Consider the following 26,871-nt stretch of genomic DNA (forward strand, 5'->3'; position numbering starts at 1 on the left):
ACATTATTTTTAAAAGAAGTAGTACTTTTTCTTTCTTTCTCTTTCTTTTGTAAAAAGGGGCTGGTAGTTCTTCCCAATTACTTAAAACTTTTATACCTCTTAATCAGTTTTAGTAAACAAAATAAGGATATTGAAATTATGATCAAGTAAAATGGAAGGAAGTTTTGAGGAAGTTGTAAAGCAACTTCACTTTGCATTTTTATTCTGTTAGAACAGAGGTTACATAAGTAACATACAGACTCAGAAATCAGAAGCCTATGAATTTTAAACTAATATATACTGATGCAAATGACAGACAAAAATACACATGCTGAGAAAAGGAAACAATACTTTTCCCAACCATAATGCTTTTATGCTTAATAAAATCTTTTAATTAAATAGAAAGTTTGGAATTCCTTTGGTTTATATAATGACTTTCACCAAATGCTAGGTCTATTTTTTATAAAGAACTGTGCCTGTTTCAAATTCATTTTTCAAACTACCCCCAGAAGTTAGTGAGGGCAAATATTTTTGCAGGCAAGCAAACAAGGAGAGAGGAGATTCAGAAATATTAATATAATTACTCTTCCAGAGACATTGTATTGATAGACATAAAGACACACTAGCTTTGTCAATTGAGCTTCTGAGAAGTGAAAAAGTGCCAAATGGGATGAATGGTCCAGCTATTTAATTGATCCATGATTTAGCACTGCACAGCTTAAGGTAATTATTTCTTCTTTACATTTGTCCTTCCAGAAGGTGAGAATTATACAACATACTCTTTTAGATGCCCTAGAGTTCATATGTAGAAAACTAGTACAAGTTAAATAAAGTTACACAGAAGTTCTGTTGGTGCCTTTGGTTTCCTTATGCATTTCTACACTTCCTTTAAATCTAAAGAGAACTAAAAATAAAACATTTGACCTGGTTAGTTTATACCATACATATTTTTTTCTCCCTCATAGGAATACACCTCAACACTGTTACTCAACGGTTATGAGACCCTAGAAGATTTAAAGGATATAAATGAAAGTCATCTCATGGAATTAAACATTACAAACCCAGAAGACAGGATGAGGTTACTATCAGCTGCTGAAAACCTCCTTGATGAAGAAAGTAAGTGTACACACCTACTTTTCTCCTTCACTGAAAATCACAGTTCAATGTAAAGAGTAGAATTATTAAAAACAAAGTCCCAGCTTTATTTACTGAGAAAAAGATAGGATAGCTTTTGTTTTCCATAAAAATAAGTATTTTCTTATCTATTTGGAAACAACAACTCTGGTCAAATCTATAATTAGGAAGAAGACTTTTTTTTTCCCCTTGTTGGACTCAGAAAATGAAAAGGACTTTTCTGGGCACCTCATTTAGATTCTGCAGAGCTATTAATTTACACACAAGTGGTTGTCTGCATTCCCAGAGACTGAGGGAGTTCGAGACAAATATTTAGTGACAGCATGAGCCATTAGTGAGAAATGTCACATGCAACTTCTGCAGAACAGAGCAGAAGAAGGCTCTAAGCTAATGAGCTTTCACGCCACACAGGAAAATTCATTTCATTACCATATAGTCACATCTTGTATGTGTTTATAGTATTTCTTCAAAATGTTATAAAAGCTTGCAAAAATATTCAGCACTCACTTTTATTATCTGAGATGGTTCTCTGTATTTGTAAAGTATAAACTGAAGATGGAGTAATTCATGCACATTCACTTACCGACTGGGTCTGTAAAGATAGGATAGCTTTTGTTTTCACAGTTGCCCAATCTGAACACTCATCTTACTAAATCTGCTCAGTCTTCTGAAACCCTGAGCTCAGGAAGTGCCAAACTCCGCAAGGAGTTATTTTGTTAGGAAGAAAAGAGGAAGGTATAGACTTTTTATGATGAAAAAACTTAGACATCTAATTCAACTTTTCTCTTTCAAAAATAATATTAGTCATGATCATTAACCAGTTATTTTGAATATGTACTCTGAGTAAAACTTTGATCCAACATCTTTACATCTATTATCTTTCATGCGCTCCACAATTTTGTGAGTTAGATAATACTGTACTTGTATTTATAGTGAAAAACTGAGAAGGAACTTGTCCAAGCTCTCACACAGAGTGAATTGGAGAGCCAGGACCAGTGTTTGTGATGCTACTATATTTTATACAAATAACAGCCCAGATGGAGAGCAGGGAGGAAAGCTGTATTTGGGACCCAGGCCTCTTGACTGTCTCTCAGTAGGTTTTTCTATATCCTAGATCTCATCTGCTCCAAAATGACATAGTTGCACAGTACCTGTTTAGATACTGGCCTTTTATCTAGTAGGAATAAATTAACTCTTTTGGAAATTGTATGTCTTTATTCTTACTTGTGATCTTGAGTTTACATAGAGTTCCATTCTTTTCAAAAAGCTTTCACACGTGTAGGATTTATTTCACCTTAGGCCTAGTTGTTTACAAGCATTCTTTGAAGTTGTGGAGACTAGGAGAAAGAGATGGGGTCACAGAGGCAGACAAAGGTCAACCTTAAGAAAGTAGTCAATTTACTCAATAGAACAAGACAAAACAAAACTGATCAGTGTCAACTGATGTAGCAGCATCTTTCAGGTAAATGAAGCAGTTTCTTTCACATCTTGTCATTTCAAAACAAGGCTCCTCACTAAACAATGTCAGGTTAAGAAATAGATTCTGTAGATCTCTTGTAATAGAGAATGTTCAGTATCATTGCCAATAGCCTCCAAAAACAATTTGATGTTGAAGTAGAGTGAGGAAGAAGAATATTTTTTGAGCACTTTTAAATACTTTTCTTCTAAAACACTATCCATGTGGGTATTTTGTCCATCTTACAGATGAGAAAATATTTCAGAGCTGAGTTGCAAAGAGGCCGAACAGCTAGATAAGTAACAGAGATGGAGTTTTGATCAAAGGCAGCCTGCTATAAAAATCTAAGTTCTTTCTTCCACACAAACTGGTAAATATAGAAAGAACAATGAATATTTGAAAATTGAAGTTTTCTGCTATGCCAGTTTTCACAAGGGCTTCAGTTAAGTTTTCCATTTCAGAAATTAGTATTTCAGTGAGAACAGAAATCTTGCAACAACATCACTGCCTTGAAAGTGTAAGACTACTACGGCTGCATTGCTCCAGGACTTGTGAATGGGAGGGGCTTAGAGAGGCTGGGTGAGAAGGGCTTTCAGCCATAAAACAGTGGTCAGTCTGGACCCACGAAGGGAAGACTGGTCCAGTGCCGACGACTTGGGTCATGGAAGGTGTCTACTTAATTTATTCATCCACCTCCCTCTTCCCCATCTACTTTTTATGTTAATAAAATAATAATAATGCATAAATGACATAGTATTAGAACTAGGTATAATCTGAAAAACCATCTGACACACATGCTTCCTTTGCAAGATGGGGAAACTAAAACTAGATTAGCTAAATGGCCTTCTCAAGGTCACGTATCCAGAACCTCCTAAATCTATTAGAAAGACATTCTGCTATGCCTTAATCTCTGAAAATGAAACACAGTATCTCCAAAGCATGATGTGACTTTCAATGTTGAATATAAAAAGGTACAAATCCCCCAAATTATTTCCCTTATACGACTTTACACACACTGAGCCAAATTCTGGGGGATGAAAAATAGAAAAAAATGCCAATGCAACCAGTGTTTGTTGTCAACACACAACCCTGAGATTTTTCTTATTTTAATCTTACGGTCTAAAGGTCTAAAGTAGTACTAGAATATACATGTCAAAAAGATGCATATTGCATGTTAGGCTATTCTGACTGAAAGCTATTTATCTTATATGAAACTGCTTTGCTCAAGAAATAAAGAAGAATGACTTCTATTTGTTGATAAGATGGTGAGTTCTGATGATTCGGCACCGTGCTGCTGCATGCTTATTTTTGTCTCTACTCTGTGAATCATATCTTCTACAACCATGCTAAAGATTAAATGCACAACCTTCATGTACCTTGAATGATAAAGACCTTGAATATATAGTTATATAAAACTAAGATATTATTAAAAACAAATGCATGTCACAGTTACAGGTTAAAAAAATTGCACTCTCTCTCTCTCTCTCTCTCTCTCTCTCTCCCTCTCTCTCCCTCTCTCTCTCTGTGTAAGAATGGGGTATGCATATTGGCTAGGATTTTATGCATGTATTTTGATCACTTAATCACTAAATAAAGTCAATTTGGGGGAATGTCAAAAATTCCTGGTTTAGAGCTTCTTAGGTTGAGAACTGGAAAGTTTTGCTTTCCCAACCCTTCAGTATAAAAATTGAGGAGAAGGGGTGCCTGTTTTGAGGACAAGAGTTAAATTTTTGAGATGATGAAGGCACCACTACAAGCCCCATGTGAGCCTTCCATACATCTAGAAGGACCATAAGGAGGGGGCAATAGAAATCTAATACTTAGAGCAAGCAACTTTCCTTTTCTCTTAGACCAAAATAGATAGCACTATACCCACTCTGACCCTGAGCATGTAAAGTGGATTAAAGTTTTTTAGGTCACTGCTTGACAGGAGGTAAAGGGGTTTCTCCTCCAAGCTGATAGAAGGGTTGGTGAGCGGTGCTAGCGCTGATTACAGGATTACCTCTGCATCAGGAGACCAATTTTGGGGTTCTGCAATCCCAGTAAGACCAATACCAAGATATTCTGAATTCACTCCGGTGTTACATTAGAACTGAGCAGAATTAGGTCACTGACTCCCTCAGCTGGGAATCTAGATGAGGACAGAAGGAGAAGAAAAATTGGGATGAGACTGGGCTTTTGAAGGAGCAAAAGAGCAGAATCTGTTTATTTGTGCACATTAGGGTTTCTCTATTTATCATCTGAATTTTAAAATGGTTTGTTTGCTTTGAATAAATATTCCCAGTAAGAACAGAGAATGTGTGTGTGTGTGTGTGTGTGTGTGTGTGTGTTGTTCATAAACACAACCTTCAAGACCCTTTTGCTTTGCTAATAAGTACCTCTTGCAAATAATAAAAGTTAACTGGTATTTATAGTAAATATTTTCTCTCTATTCTGAACTTGTTCCTCTTTTCCCACATTTAGAGGCACTTTGATGTGTCTTAAAAGTGTGTCTATGAGAATGTGTACATTGTCTTCAGGGAAAATGAGCAATGGAAATATCTTGTTCTCCCTATAGCACAGGAATAATTAAATTTTAAATTGGAGGGAAAAACCTGAGTAACTGAATAAGTAAAATGTACGAGAGGCTGTGTATAATGTATTTTAGGTGACTGCAACCTTTGTTTGTAGTGCTTGGTGAAGAGGAAAGGGGGAGGGGCGAGTTATGTGCCAGGCTGTTGGCACCAGCTGTGGTCACAGCAGCTCCACATTGCTCAGCTATCCCCAGTTGTGCCTTCTTGCCTGACTACCTGCCCAAAACGATGCAGGGCAAGAGGCGAGGCCCAGCCAGGAGTCTGGAACACGAGCTGCCAGCGGGGAGATTTGTAGTTCTGCCAAGCAGCAGTCCGGCAGTTGACCTGACAGCGTGCCAGGGTAGCCTGGTGCCCTAGCCCCTGACATGCATGCCTGGTGTTTCCAACCCGCTTGCCATATGATTTGAATCTAGATTCAAGAAAGGTACAGCTTTTAAGAAAAGATAAGCTAACCACCCACATATACACTGTAGAGAAGGCACACAGGCATTTTATTTGTATTTACTTATAAGTATGTTTATAAATTGTTAGGTTAAAAAATTCATACGTATTTCTAGTTAGAGTTGTCTGGCTTCATGCAATTCAATTTCTTCAGATTACTCTTTGGTGTTACTGCCCCCCCCCAAGATTTAATTTACAATCGATGCCATATTCCATATGATACACAAAACAAAATGAAATGAAACATTTTTTACTCTTCTATCAAACAACAATATCAGAGTAAAGAGCCCACGGAATTTTAACCTCAGTCACCTGAGGAACTTGTAATGTGCTTGTTTTTATATTGCACCATGTTTGTGTACTAAGCATGCTTTTGTGATGATTACCCTGGTCAAACAAGACTGAAACCTCTGTTACCATGTGCCTTCCCAAAGCCCCTAGTTCTGTGCTTTGCATTGAGTGGATGGTATACAAGTAGAATGAAGGAATGAAGGGATTTGTAAATCATTAGCAAACTTTTTTCTGATTATAAAACTTTAAGTCCTTGGCAATCCCACCCTGCACATAGAAGTTTTTTAGTAGGCACATGGGTGTTGGTATTGTTATCAAAATTTGTGTTATGTATATGCTAATTACGTGTGCCTGCATATGTGCACGAGTGCAAATGAGTGCATTTATAGAGGGCAATAACGTAGAAACCATCAAAGTTTGAAATGTGCAAACTTTTGGATCAGATTCCAGTTTTAGGAATTTGTTTGATTAACTTCAACATACAAGTGCATAAAAAATACTATCTAAACTACTAGAACTTTTAATTAAGTGTGAACTTCCAGCAATAATTAATTTATTAAATTAATTAGCATATACAAACAATAAAGTAGTGTGAAGATTTATTAAGTGAATATAATGCATACTGATAAAAAGTATGTCCAAAACATATTAAAATAGTAAAAGCAAATTGTAAATCAGTGATATGCAGGGTAACCCTATTTTTGTTGAACAAGCTTTAAAATAATGAAATGAGATAATTTTCTCACCATATCAAGTAACTTAATCTATAAGAAAAATGAAACTAATTTCCAAAGGTCAATATATAATGATAGTTTTCAATCTTATTTAAAATAATCTTACAAAATACCCCAGTACGACAACTCAACCAATGGTAAGTGTTTCCTGGGACCAAAGCCTTCCCGCGAGGCGATCTGGCTGCGCAGAGTGGCATCCGTGCTGGTGCCGAGTGATCAGATCTTAGGAGAGTACGCCTCTGACCTTCCTCAAGCAGTCAGCATGGCAGAAGTGAAGGGTGCTGTGGATGTGAGTGAAAAGATTCACTCCCTTGCCCACATTTCATTAGAAGGTGGAGTACGATGCTAAGATGCAAAGAGAGATGTGCAAAAAGAGGGAGAGTCCTTTCAGCTCCTATGTTCTCATGGCCTCCAGAAAACAACAGCCACTGGTTGTTATTCCATGACTCTTGTTTTTAATTTGTTTTTCCAAAAGGTAGGTTAGTACTTAAATGAAATGAACACCAAGAGTTCATTATAACTATAAAATCAACACATTCAGATAATATAAGGATGTGCTTAAGATGAAATCAGATATAACTACAAGTTGTGCCATATTGTCTACTGAATGTTCCTCCTTGGACAACATTGCATCTGGACAAATGCAGGTGTAGTTACCTGGAGAAGGCCTGAGATTTGTTCTCAATGACTCAAATGGGTCTCCCATGTGAGGGTGAGCTTTTGAGCCACCCTCAAAGAAAATGACATAACTTTGGCATAATCTTTGAGATGACACCAGTAGAAAAGAAGAGGCTGGTCATTCAAAAAGCCAACAGCCATCTTCATTTGAATTTCAACAAAATTTCTTATTTGATCTTCAGTTCTTATTTCCTTTAATCGAAACATCACTTTCCTTTTATTTAAAAAATATGTTTGTTGAGCACCTGCACGGGCCAGGCATTTTACTATGCCTTCTAGATTGCATTATATATAAACTATATATATATATATATATATAGTTCCCAAAAGAAACATAAGCTCAAAAGAAACAGAAGCATCATACCTAAGGCACACATGACAGTAATGTTAAAATCTAGAATATTTGGGTAAAGGAACCTGAGAAAGAAACCTATGAGAACTTTTTCCCAGCATTAAGATTTGGTTTGATTTCCTTAAAGCTTTCTTTACTTTTATATAATTGAAATTGCCTATACCTAATTAATTAAATGTCATCATTCCAATATAATTATTTATGAATAATTATATTAGCTGTCTTCTATTTTAATCTCCATGCCACTTTTTATCTTTATTGATGACTATCTTAAAATATTGGACCATGGGCTTTACACAATTCCATAAAAATTTTGGTAAGAAATAAAATATTTTAATATTCAAATTAGCTCTCTATGACAAAATATTTCCTCAATAATTTTTAGCATAATTATTTTATTTTCATTATACAAAGTACAGACTGTTTGGGGCTGCTTTCTGGCGTTTTGATTATGCCTGCTGTTAGGTGGCAGTAATAAGAGACACCTTTTTAAATATTATTTAATAGTTCCCCAATTTACCCAGATTTGAAAATATATAGCCTTTGGAACATTTGGAAACCATTCAGGGGCTTATTTTGAAACTGAACCATTTTATTTTATTTTTTGTTTTTTTTTTAATAAAATACAAAACATTATGGATGATGTGAGAAACATAGAGGAAATCTATCTAAAATTTTAACACTTTAATTTGTGAATTATATACATATGCCTATATGTTTTCATATAATTTTAGTAATAGAGTACTTAACCATATATGCTGAGTTTTTTAACTTAACATATTATCAGAAACACTTTGATATTAAAAAAGAGATACACTCATATCTCATAATGGCAAGTCTATAATTTTGGAGGCAAACTGTTTCTCATTCCACCATGTTATTTGCCTGGTTAGCCTGGACGATTGGACCACGGGCCAAAACCAATGAAGGGCATCAGTTAGCATCAGAAGGTCCAGGTAGGTCAGTTAGCTTTACTCTGTTTCATAGGCACATGAAGGGACTAAATGACTTAGAAAGAAAATATGGATATATTAGTACAAATTCATCCCCTGTGCTGGAAAAACTGTCCATAGCACAAGACCTAGGTTTGTGCCAATCCTGAAGTCATTAGTGTCAAGATGGAAAAACAAAACAAGGAAAGGAAAACCTTGACCCTCCAAACACAAAACTGAATACTATATAGCTTTCATTTCCATAATATAACATAAGGACCTGCCTTTTCTTTTTATAGTTACAGCTGAGGGGCTCCAGCTGATCACCTGCTTGAAATGATTGCTAGCCTGATGGGAAGTGTTTGAGGAGGCATAGTCATGTTTTCACTTCACTAGGAAATCATTTAGCAAATTACTGCTGTTCTGTAAATTACTGTGCTGCATAACTTTCATACTGAGAAACTATTTCCTTTTTCCATAGAAATTGCAGATAAAAGGTTTCTACAATAAATAATCTGTATTTAAAACAAACCAATTCCTAGAATTTAGAGAACGTGATATAGCATTTCTTGTGTGAAGATAAAAACAAATACATTTTATTACCAATAAGAAAAAATGACATAGTCTCTGGTAAAGTCAGATTTTCATTTTTTTATTTGTTTTCTTCATTACCCTTTGAGGTGGATGGACAGAGCCTATTGAGGATGAAATATTAAGCTAAGTACTTATCTTCTGAAAGGAAATAAGCTAGTTTTGGAAATCAGAGTTCTTTAAGCCTAAATGTTATTTCTTAAAGAGGGCCCACAATCAGTAATCAACCTAAATAGAACACAGTATTGGGGGCAGTTTTATTATGCCAAGCCCCATTTAAAATGTCAGGGGGAACGGAGGAGGGAAAGAGAGTTGGGGAGAGAGAGGGATGCAAAACTTGAGAGACTATTGAATGCTGAGAATGAACTGAGGGTTGAGGGGGAAGGGGGAGGGGGGAAAAGAGGTGGTGGTGATGGTGGAGGGCACTTAAGGGGAAGAGCATTGGGTGTTGTATGGAAAACAATTTGACAATAAAATATTATGGAGAAAAAAAAATAAAATGTCAGTCTGAAGGGAAATAACTCCGTTTTTTAAATTTTGTGTTGAAGTGATAGGCCCAGATATAATCTGGGGAAATACGGCTTAAGCTCAGACTCCAAATATGGTGAATCACTGCTGATGTAGCAGGAAGTATTACAAAAGGACTAATTTCTCCGGCCTTTTCCAGAAACACTCAGATAATAAAACTCGAAGCTGGTTCTTTCATTTCAGTGGCAATAAGATTGAAAAGCAAAGGTGGGGGGTGGGGACAGGTTTTCTTCAGAGAATGAGGTCCCATTTCATTGCTGTCTTTTCACAGTAGAAGGGTTTGGAATGACCTGTATTCACAAACACTAATGAATTTGAGAGATTCCTCCTAAACTAAAAGTTGCTAAGACTAATAAAGAGAAAATGTTTCATGGTAGCTAAAATTTTTAAATAACAATCTCGACTGATGCATATTAAAATTAAAGCTCCTTATACTTAGAAGTAGTTAAAACATCAGCATACTTAAATATCGGATACTTGAATCCACAGTCAATAAAGTTGTGGCATGGAGAGCCCGATTTTGGCTCAGGTCATCATCTCATGATCCATCTTAACATCGAGCTCAGAGTTGGGCTCAGCACTGTGTTTGGAGCCTGCTTAAGATTCTCTCTCTCCCTCTCAGTTTGCCTCTCCTCTCTCTTTCTCTCTCTCTCAATAAAAAGAAAAATAAAAAAAATAAAGTTGTGATAAATACAGAGAAGATTCAGAAGAATGGCATAAACATTCTGTTGTTGCAAATTAAAGCTTTGAGGAAAAGGTTAGAAGAACCGTTATGACTCGTTTTGAAGATGAGTAGACTAACATGGTCTTCATCATTTTTTCCAACCTTTCTCAACCTGTGTTCCTCATCTTAACCACAGAATACAAAAATTAATGTAACACTTTTCTCCATTCTTCCATGGATGCTACATGAAAGAGTACCATTCTAGATACCTTTAAGTTAATTCATGACATACAAGGATGCCTCAGGGCACCAGTGCTCAATTCTTTCTCAGAAAGGATGTTGATAACGATTGGATACACAGTAGAGCATAATCTTGACAACATAGCTGGAGCCTAGACAATGCATTTAAAAAGCAGGTATTTGTAGACAAGATAAGAGGTAGATTTCTTAAAGATAAATTACCTAGCATTTTACTTTTATAAAGTCTATTGAGGAAAATTACAGTTTTTTTCTTCCAGTATTTTGAAGTTGGGATTTAGTTTCTTTTCACTCAAATAGGATGAAGTGCATAGTCTCTGGAGGCAAAGGTCTTGTCCCACCCTGACTGTATGTGTTGGTTCTTCCAGAGTGGAGTTATTCACACGTCCAAAGTGGGGAAGCTCTGGTGTTGGAAGGGGAAAGAGCTAGACATGCTAAGACACCCCTCTTCCCTGAGGACCCCATCTCATGATGTAAAGGAACACACATTTACTGGTGTCAGGGAAGGCATAGAAACTTTGCATTGATGAAGAGAACACGGATGCTGAAGGATTCCAGAGAAGAGTAACACTTTATAGTGCTGCCTATATAGGTTCTTTAAAAATATCTTCTGGGGTATCTGGGTAACTCAGCCAGCTGAGCACCCTGGCTCTTGATTTTGGCTCAGGTCATGATCTTACAGTTCACGAATGCCAGCCTCACATCAAGCTCTGCACTGACAGTGTAAAGCCTGCTTGAGATTCTCTTTCTCTCTCTCTCTGGCCCCTTCCCCGCTCATGCTCGCTCTCTCTCTCTCTCTCTCTCTCTCTCTCTAACTTAATAAACATGAAAAATATTATAAAATATATATATATTTGTTGCATCTTTAATATCAAAGTTTTTTTTCAAAGAAACTGTGGAATCTAGAATACTGCTTTGCTAACCAATCTGAATATAAATAATTGTTATGCAGGACTACAAAGATGTAAAAGACAAACTAAATAATGCAGATTCAATGAAAATGGTGCTGTTTTACCATCTAAAAGGAACCTGGTTTCTATGCTGATTTTTCTGTTGAATGCAAACATAGCAAAACCTGAATGCTTTAAATTTTATTAGTTAAATTCCAAGTAATTGAGGTCTAACTGTACCTTGTTGCCTACAGAGATTTTTTTTTCATTAATCCACATTATCATGATTCTAGAATTGTTCACAAAGATTGCCATTTAAACTGCAAGTGACTTTTTCTAATGTTACTTTAAGGAGTATTTGGACAAGGCATCGGTCAAACTGTGGATACAATCTGCTTTCTCTGGCAACTTATCATTAATGTAAAATAAGAGTCCATATTGATCTTCGCTTATGCAAGCAGTTCACATGAATCCCATGAAACTGCAAGTGAGCAAAAAAAGGGCAAACTTTATCTTCTAGGATAGCAGGGCTTGAATATCTGAGTGCAAATATCTCTTTAATAATAAACAAATACATTGTTTACTTATGGAAGTTTTGAATGTAATGAATTAAATTGGCCCAAAGATAAATGAGTTCATGAATAAAACTTGTCTTGGCTTTTCCTAACCACTGCCCTCTTTTCCATTTACAGCTATTCAAGAGCAAGAAAATGAATCTGAGCCCCTATCCTTAAGGCCAGACATCTCCTTAAATAAGTCACAGTTAGATGACTGCCCGAGGGACTCTGGTTGTTATATCTCATCAGAAAATTCAGATAATGGCAAAGAAGATCTGGAGTCTAAAAATCTCTCTGACATGGTACAGAAGATTACTATCAGAGAGACAAGTGACTGAATGCACATTCTCAACTTTATATCTACAGACACATTCCACTTTAACTCTATTTGAGCTAAAAGATCAAATAGGAGAAAATGGGAAGTATTTGTCAATATAACCTAAAGTTAAAATATTTTAATCAGAATGACTTTACACAAATGTTCATGTCTCCAACATTCCCAATTATTGTAAATAGTATATATATTTATTATTTTGAATGCTACATGTTGATATTTCATTTGCCTGTATTAGAAAAAGTACAGTGTAAGTCTTTGGTGTGTGTGAGATAAGATTTATTCATCTTTATTTTATAAGTGCAAAATGAAAAATTCTGCAGGAAAAAAAACTCCTTATATCATCCCTGCCAGTTTTGAACTTATGTACGTTATTGAACAAATAGTAATGGAGCATGTATCTGTATAACCAATTGTCCAAGCAGGAGTCACACTCATTTTTATACTTTATAGGAAAGTGTGAGTTGATATTGGAGACATTTTCTCTTGATCCACAGTGGAGTTTTAGTAATTATTTTTTCTTACTTTTTTCACTGTTATCTGGTACAAAAGAATTGTTAACAAGATGTCATCAATTCTATTTCAGTAAAGCTAATTTTAATAATTGTACAGATGTTTCATCTTTAATTGTAAATATTTTTAATTTTGAAATAGCCTAATTTCAATAATAAAAAGAACTTTGTGCATTTGCTCTTTTCCAGATGAGTGGTACTTAAGGTATTTTTTAATATTTTGACCTCTAGACAAAATATCTTTTACCAGTCAAGGTTTTCTAGTTAGTCTCTCTCTCTACACACACACATATATATGATTCCCAAATCAATCACCACCTCAATTTATCTCCTCCTGACAGGTCTGTGTCATCCAACTTCCTAAATACTTTTATGTCTTTGTCAGCTCAGACTGCATAACAAAATACCACAGACTGGGTAGCTTAAACAACTGAAATTTAGTTTCTTACAATTCTGGAGGCCAAAAGTCCAAGATGAGGTTGCAGCATGAGTGGATTCTAATGAGAGCTCTTCCTGGATTGCAGAAAGCTACCTTCTCACTGTGTCCTCACACATCAGACAAAGCAAACTCTCTGGTGTTTTTTTCTTAGAAGGTCACTGGTCCAATCATGAAGGCCCCACCTTCACAACCTTATCTAAACTAATTATCTCCTCAAAACCTCATCTATAAATACCATACACTGGGAATCAGAGCTTCAACATATGAACTTTGTGGGGAGAGGGGTCCAGTCAGCCCATAGCACTCTAGAAGCTTCAATTCAACATACCTAAATCTTTGTTTTTCTTTACAGATCTGCCTCTCCTTTTTTATTCCAAAGCTCTCTCTTTAATGGCAGCAATACCCAAACAGCTACCCCAAAGAGAAAATCATTTCCCATTTCATCTCACCCATACATTTCTCATACAGATTTTAATACATAATCAAGTCCTACCTCTAGAAGTACTTTGCCATTCATGGCTTTCTATCCATTCCCGTGGTTGCAGTATTGCTTTGGAATGTCACATCTCATGTATCAAATAGTGCAATAGCTTTCCAACTCACCCCGTTCTACCTGTGTCCTACCTTTTAATCTATCTTCCACACTGCTTCTAACCTATAAATCAAATCATGTACTTCCAGCTTGAAGTTTTTTTTTTATAGCTCCTCACTATTTTCAGTACAGTATAATACTCAAATTTTCTTCCAGGATATATAATGTTCTTTTCAACCATTTTTTACCTGCCCTAGGAGTAGTATCTTTCCTCTCCCTTCTCTCACTCTACATTCTGCAGCCATAACAATCTAATTGCAATTACACAAATAAACTATTTCCTTTGTGACTTATGCTACTTATTTTCCTGGAGTGGCTACTGCTAGTTTCTACATCTAGGAGCCTCCTTCTGATTTCTGTCTTAAGACACGTCACAAAAGTCACTTACTCAGCCAAGTGTTCCATGATTTCCTTTGGTGTTCTCTGTGTTTCCATAGCAACTTGTATCTCTGTTGGTTATAGTACGTATCATATTATACTTTATCTATTTGAAAGGCACTTGCCCTTCCACAAGACTGTGATCTTTTTGTGAAGGAGATCCCTGGTGCCTGGTATAATATCAGATACAGAGTGGGCATTTAGGAAATGTTTGCTGGAGTGTATTGAATGTAATTATTCACATTTAACAATTATATATTTATGTTAAATCAATGTACTTAGTCTATAGGTAATACCTTCCAAAGTGATTTAAAAGTTTCTTAAAAAGCAAAACAAAATACTTTAGAAAAAATAAGGAATCACAAAGTGTTGTTTCAAATGCTGGGAGACAATACTGCAATGTTAATCTCTAGTGTATTTTTCCAGATCCATGAGATTTAATCCTATATGCAGTGCACAGGTCAGGAGTAAATCACATGACTACTTCTATTCTTCTTTCTCCACAGCAGGAAATAGTGTTTCAATTTCAAACCTCTAACATGCTTCCTCCATCATGGCCCCACCCACTGGCTATGGTCACCACTCCAAATAGATTATTCTAGGTCCTCCTTAGGCACTGCACAGTCACTGACCATAATTTTTAAACTTTAATCAATCTGTTGCCTCAGGGAGTTCTAGAGAGTACAGCTTCGTTATGAAGATTCCAAAAAATTGTAGGTTAGGAACCATCTAAAGAACCCCTTAAATGTAAAATGGTGGAAATTGCTGGTGAAACATACTCAGCCACAACTTCCATCCTTTTAAAATAAAGATCTGGTATCCAGTCAAGGATTTGTGGAAACACTTTTGAGCAGAAGTGCTGCAAAGGCCTTGAGGAGATTGAAGAAGAAGAGAGACTGGATTCTGTGAGGTTCAAGTTGTCAGAAGGATGACCCCATCACATAGCACAGAACTGAAAAGGACACCTATAGCTGAGGTATATACCAGACTAAAGAAGGTACTGCTGCCTTCACTTTATGTACTGGACCCCTGCAGCCCACATTCCTTGTTCTGTTTTTCTCTCAACCATGGAAGCTGGATAAAGAGGAGTGAAAAGGCAAGACATAGTTCATCCGAGGTTGTGAGGGAGTTGAGAGACTTAGACCTTCCACCTAGACTTTCTAGCCAAGGGCTAGATAGACATGAGTCTGAGCCTTTCAAGGGTGGATGTGAAGGTGGTTAGAAAGTTGACGTTTCAGTGGTTACCATATGATCACATTGGCTTTGTGGTTCCAGGCTAAAACCTGGTGAGAGTCCCAGTCTTGTTCATTTATTCATTTGACAATATTGAGGCATGGAACATATATGTTCCCCAAGATTATGCCAGTAAAGGCCCTTTGGTGCAGATAATCTGCATTAGAACCTTGCCAGGGCCTCTCTCTGGAACAAGCCGTGTCTTTCAGTACAAAGAGGTTGTAAAACTGTTTTGGGATGCAATGATCCTAGGGATACCTTATGCTTACAAATTCAAGTATGACATGAAAGTATGCATGGCTAGAGAAATTTTATTCTAGGTAAATGGATAAAATCCTTATAATAATTTTTTATAACAACAAAAATGAAATCATTTAAATTCTGTCCCCTTGCCCAATTCTGTTGCTGATATAAGTACTGATATATCTTAACCTTGAAATTTTTATCAGAAGCTTTTCCTTTTTTCATCAATTACATTTCTAAGATAATTAGTTAAGAAATAAAATAACTTTTAAAACTTCTAAAGTAAGAGTCAGCTAAGGATTATCAAGTTTTAGACAACATCCAGTTCACTGAGGTTAGTCAAGAGCTTTGCAACTTCCTGTGTGAGGCCAAATTGATGACATTTCATGTTGAGAAACTTCCGTTACAAGCCTAAGTTCTGAGAAAAATAACATGAAGAAATTTTAGATACTCTGTCACGCCACACACGCACATGCTTCCATTCCCCCACCACCAACAAAGACAACTGTATAACTAATCAGCATGCACACTTCAAGAACTCCTTCTTAAAGTGGGAAGTCATGCTAAAATTATGTAAAGGTTGAGAGAAAAATGAATAGGGACTAAATATAGGTAAAAGAACAGCAGTTTCTAAATTTGACCAGGTTTTCTGGCTACAGAACTAAAAGGGAAGTAACCCTTACTTTAGGCTACCTCTTATCTTACCATTGAATTCATCTGATCACACCCAATGTTGACCTAGAGGTCCTAGTTTGAGGACTATGTGACTTTGGGTAGGTCACTTATCCCTGAGCTTAGTTTTTTTCCCTTCTATGAAATAAAAATACTATATATAATACTAATATTTCATACTTCTGTGTTGATTAAATGAGATAAGAGCACAGTGCATGCACTGCATGCATAAAAATTAACATATGAACATAAAATAAAAGCAGTGCATATGCTACCATAGCACAGGCTTGGGTGCGTACTAATTTGAAATTTTTCAGACATAGATTGTCTGAGGGCTAGGACAACTGTGGCTTCCAGTAGCAGTGAGAATCAGCTGATTCACCAGAACTTCACAGATAAATGATCATTTTGTCCTGAAAGAATATTTCTTGGTTGAGTTCTGACAGTTTAGGAAAAGGCAATATGGTATTTAGCTTTGACTCCTCACACTTGACACATAATAGGAATAATCATATTTGAAGACTAAATGATTGCATATATAAATAAATGCCCAAATTAATGAATTAAATAACATAAAAAAAGATTTGGGACTATTACTTATATTACTGCACCTTGGGCCCAGGTCTTTACAATATGGATTCACAGAGGACCTTAGAAAGACACCTTAAGTGTAGATTTTCACATATTTACAAAGCTTACAGGCACTTAGGCAAATGATCTGCCATGGGAAAATCCCAGCACAGAGGAAAATATGAGCTTTTCATTATTCTCCCTTTCTTTCTTCTTCACATTTGAATTACCAACAGTCTGAGTATTAGGGTGTCAGCGTGATGTAGATTATAAATTCAAAAGCCATGACGGAAAATCTTAAAATGACGTCGGTGTGTTCAGAGATTTCCTTTGACCTTCTGGGGTCCCTGGTGGGCCTGAGCTCAGAGCACTGTCTCCTCTTAGGGAAGGAGTGGAAGCCTGATGCAGAAGGCTAACGGGATCGTTTTTCTCTCCGAGTTTTTGGGCACCACGCCAAGTGAATGGGCAGGAGTCATTCCATTTGCAGAGTAAAATGGGGTGAAAAGCACTTTTGGCACACTTTGTCCATATAAATTATACTTGTTTGCAATTCATCAACTCCTTCTCTACTTTATATCCGTATGTAATGTAAATGATCATCTTTCTCTGAAGCTCCATAATGATGCGCAGCTCGAAAATGTGATATAATCAGCTAAAAGAGAGCAGATGGAAGTTTTTCCCCCAATATGCATATGCATAAAAAAATAGAGAACTCAACAAAAGGAGATACAAAAGTACTTCTACCCGGGGGGCTGCTGCATGGACTTATGTACAAAAGTAAGTTGGTTTTCTGCAACTATTCATTCTTGAAACCTTTACTCATTCATTCCTGCGGCAATCATTGAAAATGCTCCAGGAACAAAAGTCTGTCTTTTTGAAAAGCAACAAATATATTTCCCTTTAGTTTTTTTTTTTTTATTGCACCTTAGAACCCACAATTCAGGAAATAATGGTTAAGTATTGTACTACAGAAATATAATTAGAAGGCAAACCATGTAGAAAAGTGAAGACTTCACCATCCCTTTTAGCAATTCAGACTACATACATTAAGAATCACACTGTTATACTTAAGAAAAAAGCTAATATAGAGAGAATAGTAAACTGTCTTAATAGCATTTAGCTTTTTTTAATATATATATATACACATACATATCCATATTTATATCTGATTCCTCAGAGGCTAAGGTGGTTCTTGCGTGTGTATTGGGTAAGCAGCATTGCTCCTAGAAATTTTGTTAATGAAACAGCATCAGGAGATATTGTGAAAGAAAATAACCATAAAAGAAAATTTAGGAAATGGGTTAAAAAAAGGGGGGGGGGAACATAAGAAAATCATTCAAAGTGTAACTATGAATTTTGGTCACGTAACCAAAGAGGTGGTATTCATACCAGCATTAGATGATTTTGGCCCTGCATGTCTCCCTCCAGTCTCCACATGTGAGGCCCTGATATCCTTGTAGAGAGGTCACCCTGTAGAGATGACACCCATCTGTGCCCCTGGGTTCCTGTTTTGCTCAATGAATGGGAAGCTCCATCAAGAGACTAGAGAGCCAGAGAGGAATGAGGTCAGCATATTTGTTCACCCTATGAGATCACCTCATGTTGCCTGTCTCCCTTAATGAAAGGTCTAAACGTGTCATTCTGTACATGATTCTCTTTCCTTCAGACTCTGGTAATTGCTCCTTTCCTTTTACTTCTAAAGGCTTAGATTTAATAACAGCTCTGTGGCTGTTTGCTCACCACCTGCACAGCCTTTAATGGTTCTGTTACCCTTCACCATGCCTATACTGTTGCAATTAGTCCCTTTATAAATCAGCCTTCCTCGAATTATCCTAATTTGATTGTGCCATCTGCTTCCTTTTGGTAGCCGGACTAGTGCACTGATCTATCATTGCTCATGACTTTCAGTTACTTAGGTCACGTTCTTGAGTCTAATGAGCACTGCTCCATGACTCTCACACAACTACATTTACATGGTCTCAGGTCATATCTATCTGTTTCATTGCCAGCCACCATCCCTACTGACAAAAAGCTTTAGGGTAAAGGATTTCCACTAACAGTACCAAAACTCATGCCCTTTATTCCTTTCAATTCCTTATTCATCCATTTTATTGGGGCCATGCACATATTTCTCCTTTTTCCAAACAGCTAAGAATCACTGGAATAGTAGTCATTGGTAGCATATAAATGGAGGCTTTCATGGTAGAGTTCAAACCAGACTAAATGCATGGAACACATGTTCTATCCTTTCCTAATAGCCAAGCCCACAGTCTACTTTGCCGTGAAACATAGGATCATTTCTATTGGGGACAATATACAACCTGCCAACATTAATATTCATCTATCAACTATGTAATAAAATAGAATTAAGCAAGTGCATATTTTAGCTGCTTGCTACCTAATCAAAAATATCTGACATTAATAGCATTTGGGGTATTTTATAAATGTGATTGCACATTGATACTGGAATTCTACTAGTGACTTTTCATTGCTAAAATTCTTTAATTCTAAGTTATATTTCATCTACAGTATCACTTGCTAACTTAGATCTCTCATACACAAAGCCTTAGGCCTCTTAATCTCAAAAGAGGTTATTGTAAAATATGGATGCCCAGATAATTTGCATGATTAATGAAAATATGTTTTAGAATATTAAACATTTAAGATGTTAGCATTTAGTAGGCTTTCTGACAGAAGTTAAAAGACTATTAGAATGACTGATGAATTGCTACAGTACATTAGCCCTCAGAACAGGGAATGTGCTAGAGGACATTTATGTAACTTCTTAGCGTTCCTGCTTTTTCCTTCTTTTACTTCTTTTTCCCCTTCCAACAAAGCTGTCCTTTTGTAACCTTGGATCAGCTGTAAATGACCACGCATAAGACTTTGCACAGTATTGAGAAATTTGAAAATCACATGGAAGACCACTGACAGAGGGAGAAAGAAAGCAATTGTATTACCAGGGCTTTACACCTAATAGCTGGCACATAGTAGGAGATAAATAAAAATAGGTCAAAGAAATAAAACATCTTCTTTCCTGGTTCAAGTGTCTTACCTCAACACAGTGGAAAAAATGGAACAGAAAATTCTTCCCTGTTCACTGACAAGGTCACTGACAGTTTAGCTGTTCATAACTAGAAAATGTAGACACACTTATTCTTTCCATTTGTTAGGAACTCGTCTCAAAATGGAGCTCCACCTACTGATATCTTCCTGGAGACTTTTGTTTTTTGATTGCTGCAGAGCTTATCGGAACCTATTTGGTCATTTATTTCCTCCTCTTATTATCCTTAGAGATGAAATATACCAGAAAGGACTGCCTTGGAGGTGTTTATATTCCCACTGGGTAAAAAGTAAAGTACCATTGGAAAGGTAGGACCACAAGAAATACCAAAATAAATTCTTAAGGTAGGAGCAATAAACTGCTTAATGGCCTTGCTTTGGGAGAGATAATTAACATTACTTTAATTTATGTGAAGTATTATCATGAAGTTATGAGCTCCCTCTCTGAGACCTACTTGCCAAACCTTGCTTCTTTAGGCAGCATTTCCTTTTTAGCATTATTTAGTTTATAGTTTTCTAGCACTCACTTATTGTATAGCACCCTCATACCTGTGTCAGTGAGCACAGAGAAAAATATACTATTACACATCATCTAGAATTCCACTACTTAGTCAGTGACACAAAAGTGAGCAGGGTAAAAATGTAGTAAGCTGAATAACTGTCCCCAAAGATCGAAGATCCTAGTCCATGGAGCCTCATAAATGTTACTGTTTGGGGGTAAAGGGTCTTTGCAGATGTGATAAATTAAGGATCTTGAGATAGGGAAATTCTCCTGGATTATCTTGGTGAGCCCGAAATATAATTACAAGTATCCTGATAAGAGAAGAAAAGATTTCTTACACAGTGAAGAAAATGCAGTGTGAAGACAGAACAAAAAGATTTGACGACACTGGCTTTGATATTGAATGATGTAGCTATAAACCAAGGAATTCTGGCAGCTACCAGAAACTGGAACAGTCAGGAAACAGATTCTCTTCTACAGCCTCTAGAGGAAGTGGCTATCCAGATATGCTTCGAGTTTTGGTCCTTGATAACTGATTCTGGACTTCTGACTTCCAGAACTAGGGTAAATAAATTTGTTTTAGCCACCAAGGTTGTGATAATTTGTTATAGCAGCCACAAGAAACTAATATAGTTGGTAAATGATTCCCAGTGTTAAAAAGAAGGATAGTGACCCCTGTTAATGGCCATTACTATTAGACCATGAGGAAACATCATATTATTAACAACCAGCTTAATACAAAGGAATAGTAACATACGTGCCTGTTGAAACCTGTGTATATAGTTCTTCCTTACTTTTACATGTATTAGATGAATGCATTCAAGCAACTCATTTTTTAATAGGAAAAAACTCTTTCATTAAAATAATTAATTTATAAATATGACAGTTAGATACATACCATTTTTACCCTTCAGTTGTTTTAAAATTTCACTTAATAAAAGTATGCTTTCTTTCATTCCCTCCTCGAACACAGCTGCCATGAGCTAATGAATAATGCAAGTTTAAAACATTCTTGTAAAACAAAACCAAAAAGCCCTCTAATTGTGGCTTTAATAAGAATAGAACCTTTCTTTAAGACTTGGAAATACATGTTTTGCTGAAAGAAAAATGATGTTTTTATCATGACTTATTTATTTCTTCATTCCTTCATAAAATATTGATTGAACAAGTTCTAGGTGCCTGAAAAAATATACTAGGCTCTGGAAATAGCAAGACGAACAGCAACAGCACCTGTTTTCAAGGAGTAAAAGAGTTCTGTGTGCTCTTTTGGCAAATGTGTAAATAAATAAATTCCTATGAAATGTGAAATGCTATAGTGATCTCAGCAAGTTGTGTGGAAGCAGGATCTAAACATACATCATTCCTTTTAGAATCAGATGATTCTTTGAGCGTGAGAAGAGTTAAGTTGTATCTTGGTATTTGCAGTAGAAAAAGAATTTAATGTTACATTGGAAAAGTTTCTTATTCTTTATTTGGGACATTTATAGCCTAAATTGTATTTAAGGTTATAGTAGACAAGATTCAACACGTTCATATTTTGGATAACAGAATTAGCAAATTACTGTAGTTTTCTCATGGTTTCAAAAACAACTACTTGTACAGTAAAGGTTGCTTAATTAAAACTTATTCAACTGAAACACCCATTTATCTGAAACAAATGTTTGTGCTATAGACATCAACCAACTCTTCACATGAGTAGCTAACAATAAGCCAATGGGGTGATGCTCGATGAATATCAATTAAAACAAATTCCTCCCAATGAACCCTTTCCTAAAAAGATACATTCCTGCATGGGCATATATTAATATGCATGCATGCATACTTTTCTATTGTAACTAGTCTTCTTTAAGATGTTAATTAGGATTAACTATTTATCTGAAAGAATGTAGGCATAAGGTTCTGGGGGGACCAGCTACATAATGGGGATATCCAGAGAGCTTAGAATAATGGTCTAGCACAAAATCAAAATGCAGAAGCCAATATTCAGAATTATTAAGACTCTTAAGACAGTAATAGCTGAGCATTAAAACAAATAAGAAGCCTTTCTGAGAACAGAGCCCTGTGCAACAACATAGGCTACCTGTCCATAAAACTGGTCCTGGTTTCAAGTATTCCTTATCAATATCCCCCATTTGGGTTGTCCCAAGGACCATACTATGGATTATAGAAATGAGAATAACTAGTCTAAAAGTCACATTAAGTTCATATATGTTTTTCTGCACAGGCCTATATTAACCATAAAGGTGTTATTGGGCACCCATTAATTAAAATTCTGTTATGATCAAAATGTTTACACTTACTTGATTTCTCTTTTCTATACTTTATACAGACTTACATACTCTATGTAGCAGGAAAAGAAAGGCTATATGTTCACTGAACTGTATCTATTAGCCTCTTGGATATGTTGTCTGCCCTCTTGCATTCGGTTGGGTCTGTGTAAACAGTTCTGGCCAAAGTTAGAACCTGGCCCCTAAGATATCCTTTGAAGTTCATGTTCTCACTTCACTGTATTTCCCTTATTCTTTACTGTGCTTTCCCATTCCTTTATATGTATACTTGGAAACAGTGAACCCTGAACCAAGGGGCCCACTATAGTAAAAGGCTGAATCCTTGAATCATTTTCGGAGGAGAGCCATTCAGGTTCTTCATGCCACTTGACCCCCATTAGAGTGCCACAGAAAATTAAACTTTAATGTCGTAAGACACTTATTATTACCCTAACACTCTATGTTTGATAGTACACTAGTCTGAGGCAGGGAGCATAGGACAGAGAACAGTTTCTAGCTCACTGAGTGATTCTGAAACACCTTTTGAGAACAATGACTAAAGTCAGCTTTTCAGTGGACTATACATTGATGTGCTAGCCAATAGCTATGGTATTATCTCATAGAGTTGTTTACATTCTCATAATTACATGAATTTAGAATTTTCTTTCTTTTTTATTTGAATTTATAATTTCTAAAGCACTCTTTATTATGTATTTTAGAGGATTCTGGGACATTGTAAAGACTTCAAAATTTATAGCAGTGAATTATCAAGGATAGAATGACCAATAGCAACAATGACACTTTGTCAAACATCCCTTTCAAATCTCACAAATTGTCACCAGTCAGCTTATAGGACTTACAGACCTCAATAATTCAGATTACCCAAGGAAGTACATTATAGAAACCTTGGAATCTGGACTGAGTCTAAGGATCTGGGGACATTGTTCTCAGGGAACTCTGTGTGGTGTTACTGGGAGGGACAAAGGGAGATGGCCAGAGTGCTTAGAATAATGGCAAGTGTTCTTTTCCCTTTGGCTGCAAAATGTCAGCATTTATGGGAAAAAGTCGATCAAGTACTTACTGGATCTGCTTAATCAAGCATAATTGTCACCATGTGACTGGCAGTTATTGGAAGCTCCTGTGTGAGACAGTGCCAGAAGCAGTATGCAAAGAACTACCTATATTTTAGATAGTAAAAAGAAAAATAACTTTTCTTCAACACAGGAAATGAACATGATGCAGTTTAAAAGCATAGATATTGGAATGTGAGAGATTTGGAATAAGACTTAGTTTCAGCACTTATTTGCTTCAAGTTATTCTAGTTTATTCCAGTATAAAAGAAATGTTAGTGCTTACATTGTAGAGTTGTATCTTAAACAAGCTTGAACAAGTAAGGCACCTAGCGTGACTTCTGCAATATTTTACCTGTCAGGTCCATTGTTTGTATTAGTGATATTATCTTTGATAATAATACTGTAAGAATTAAGAATGAAGGGGTGCCTGGGTGGCTTAGGTTGGTTAAGTGCCCAACTTCGGCTCAGGTCATGATTTCATGGTTTGTGAGTTCAAGCCCTGCATTGGGGTCTATGCTGACAGTTCAGAGCCTGGAGCCTGTTTTGGATTCTGTGTCTCCCTGTCACTCTCTGTCCCTCCCCCACTTACAGTCTGTGCTCTCTCTCTCTCTCTCTCTCTCTCAAAAATAAATAAATGTTAAAAAAATTAAGAATGAAGAAGCATTCCCAGGCTTTTTCAAATTTATACCATAAAGAATCTTACCAAACATCCTTCCTGCCCTCTCTAAAACTTCAAAATTATTTTTCCCCATTTTTTGAAAGACACACAGTGTCAAGCATTTATAATCACCCATTTCTCCACACAGCCAGACATATACTCATACTTCAAACACTTCTTTCAATTGTCCAAATACTCATAAGTTGTAGGAAATAATAATTCATTAAATATTTATGAAATATTGAACTATCATATTCACACCAAAGAAGTTTAATGAGAGAAATTACTTTCTTACCCTGAATCTTAAAAAGGACTCTGGGAACTGTGATTTATGTAAATTTTCCTAGAAATTTAGCTTTTATACTGCCTTTATAAATGTTTTATTTACTATGCTTTAAGAGGTCTAGGATAGTTTTCCTCTGAACAAAGCCCCAAAACTCTTTAAAATCTAGGCAAAGTATGTAAATTTAAGGACTCTTTACTAGTGCATTTTTGAAACAGGAATCAGATAGCACATAAATTTACATTAATAAAAACAAACTATCTTTGTTCAATAATTAGAAAGTCACCTAAAATTTTAATCTGTACTGCATGTTGATAAAAAAAACTCAGTTATCCAATAAATTGTTATTTTAGATGAATTAAAGGTATTTTAAATCTTGAAATACCTAATTCCTATAAAAGATCCCAGACTAAACTCTAAAAGACCTAAATATATCTTCTGATATAAGAGAAACAGAATAACAAAAATTTAGAACAGTTAAATTCTAAAATAGAAAAATAGCTGTTTATGCAGTAAGGTTTTTTTTTTCATGAATTAGGAAGTTTGATAACTAGATAAATGTTTGTTGATTTTATTGTGAGCTTGCAATGCGAAATGTGTCTCTTGCCCTATCTATAGGATTCCAGCAAATATGAGTTGAACCGTTTTCAGATAAGGAAAAGTCTGTTAAACACTTTGGGATACCAGGTTGTTGGATAGATACATGGTGTTTTCTCTCAACAAGTTCCCAGTCTAGCTGAGGAAGCAGGACAAGTATCAAAAAGTATCATAGCAACAGAATCTTGGAACACGAGATGCGTCATAGTGCCAAGCCAACAGGACAAAGTAATAGCTGTAGAGTTCAAAGTGAGACACCCTTGAGTATTGTGAGATTAGGAGGATATTTGCCTTCTAAACTGAGACACTCTGGTCCTCAATTTATAGATTTTGGGCGGTGGGAGGGAGAGACTAGACAGAAACCTACCATATAACCATATACAAGGTAAGCTATTTTTGAAGTAGCAACTACTTAATTGTATGCAATATTATTTATGAGAGGTATTGTCAATTAAAAACTGAATAACCACTAATCACCCTGGAGTGAATTTCAGTTTCCCACAGACCAAGTTACTCATTTCTACATTCCCTTTTCATTGATTTTTCTGGAAAACTGTTTACATTTCAGTGACTAAAAGGAAATCCTTAAGCTATATATTTTTTCCATAAACATTATCATACACAAAAATTGTCATATAACATAGTAAGTGATTAGTTGTGGGGCTAAATGTTAAATGGTAGGGGCTAGCGAGACTTTAGAACCCTAAATATATTCCGAGACCTTCAAGGAATTATCATCTGTTTGAGCAGTCAGCGTTTATATATAATAAAATAATACAAAGGAGGCATATATTAAAGGCTGAATGAATCTATCAGACACAAGTATCTCAGTGGTTATAATATTCCTCAAACCAAAAGAAGCCATTCCTATTGTAACCCTGGATCCATGAATGTGGGATTGATGTGAATATAGCCTTTTTTTTTCCCAAATTCCCCCAAATTTCAAATATTTTCAACAATACAAGACAGGGGTGACATCCTAGGAGAAAGTAGTTCCTATATATTAGTCACTTGAGTGTCATAAAGAATGATTTTTACAAAGCTATATACTTAATACTTAAATACTAATGGCTACTTCCTTAAGAGAGGGACTCTTGTCTTCAAGGAATCACAGATATCAGATATGGAGAAGACCTGGCAAGGGTCTATTCCAATGCCATGATAGTGTAGAAGAGATCGGAGGCCTAGAGGAATAGAGGTCCATCCATGATGGCACCTATTCACAAATGAAAAGAGTTCAGATTTGCACTGAGATATTCTGGAATGAAGTCCAGTTATCTTTCCTTCATAGCATTCTGCTTCACCATAGGAACAACACAGGGCACTGGGTCAAGTAGAGTATTTAACATAACTTTGCTGACTGACGTTATTCCTCATCAAGAAAAATTAAGTTCTTT

General features: G+C 36.0%; 1 protein-coding gene and 1 long non-coding RNA gene across 9 annotated transcripts in view; one reads left to right on the forward strand and one right to left on the reverse strand.

Annotated features, from left to right (window-relative positions):
• The window catches only part of SAMSN1 (SAM domain, SH3 domain and nuclear localization signals 1), a 48,778-nt gene extending 35,777 nt beyond the window's left edge, over positions 1-13,001 (forward strand). The window contains exons 7-8 of the mRNA XM_029939134.1: positions 945-1,095; positions 12,194-13,001. Coding sequence (XP_029794994.1) covers positions 945-1,095; positions 12,194-12,396 — 354 coding nt within the window. The 3' untranslated portion in view covers positions 12,397-13,001. The remainder of the gene's footprint in view (positions 1-944; positions 1,096-12,193) is intronic.
• LOC115291615 overlaps positions 1-26,871 on the reverse strand; it is a 101,537-nt gene that overhangs the window by 1,107 nt on the left and 73,559 nt on the right. For 6 of the 8 annotated variants that reach the window (XR_003908580.1, XR_003908579.1, XR_003908583.1 and 3 more), the window contains 2 exons: positions 4,572-4,700; positions 2,338-2,450 (listed from right to left, as the gene is read on the reverse strand). This is a non-coding gene — a long non-coding RNA (uncharacterized LOC115291615). Of the gene's footprint in view, positions 1-2,337; positions 2,451-4,571; positions 4,701-14,323; positions 14,385-26,871 lie in introns of all 8 variants that reach the window. The other 2 variants (XR_003908581.1, XR_003908584.1) reach the window with 2 other exon arrangements.

The sequence above is a fragment of the Suricata suricatta genome, chromosome 5 (assembly GCF_006229205.1).
Source record: "Suricata suricatta isolate VVHF042 chromosome 5, meerkat_22Aug2017_6uvM2_HiC, whole genome shotgun sequence".
Classification (NCBI taxonomy): Eukaryota; Metazoa; Chordata; class Mammalia; order Carnivora; family Herpestidae; genus Suricata; species Suricata suricatta.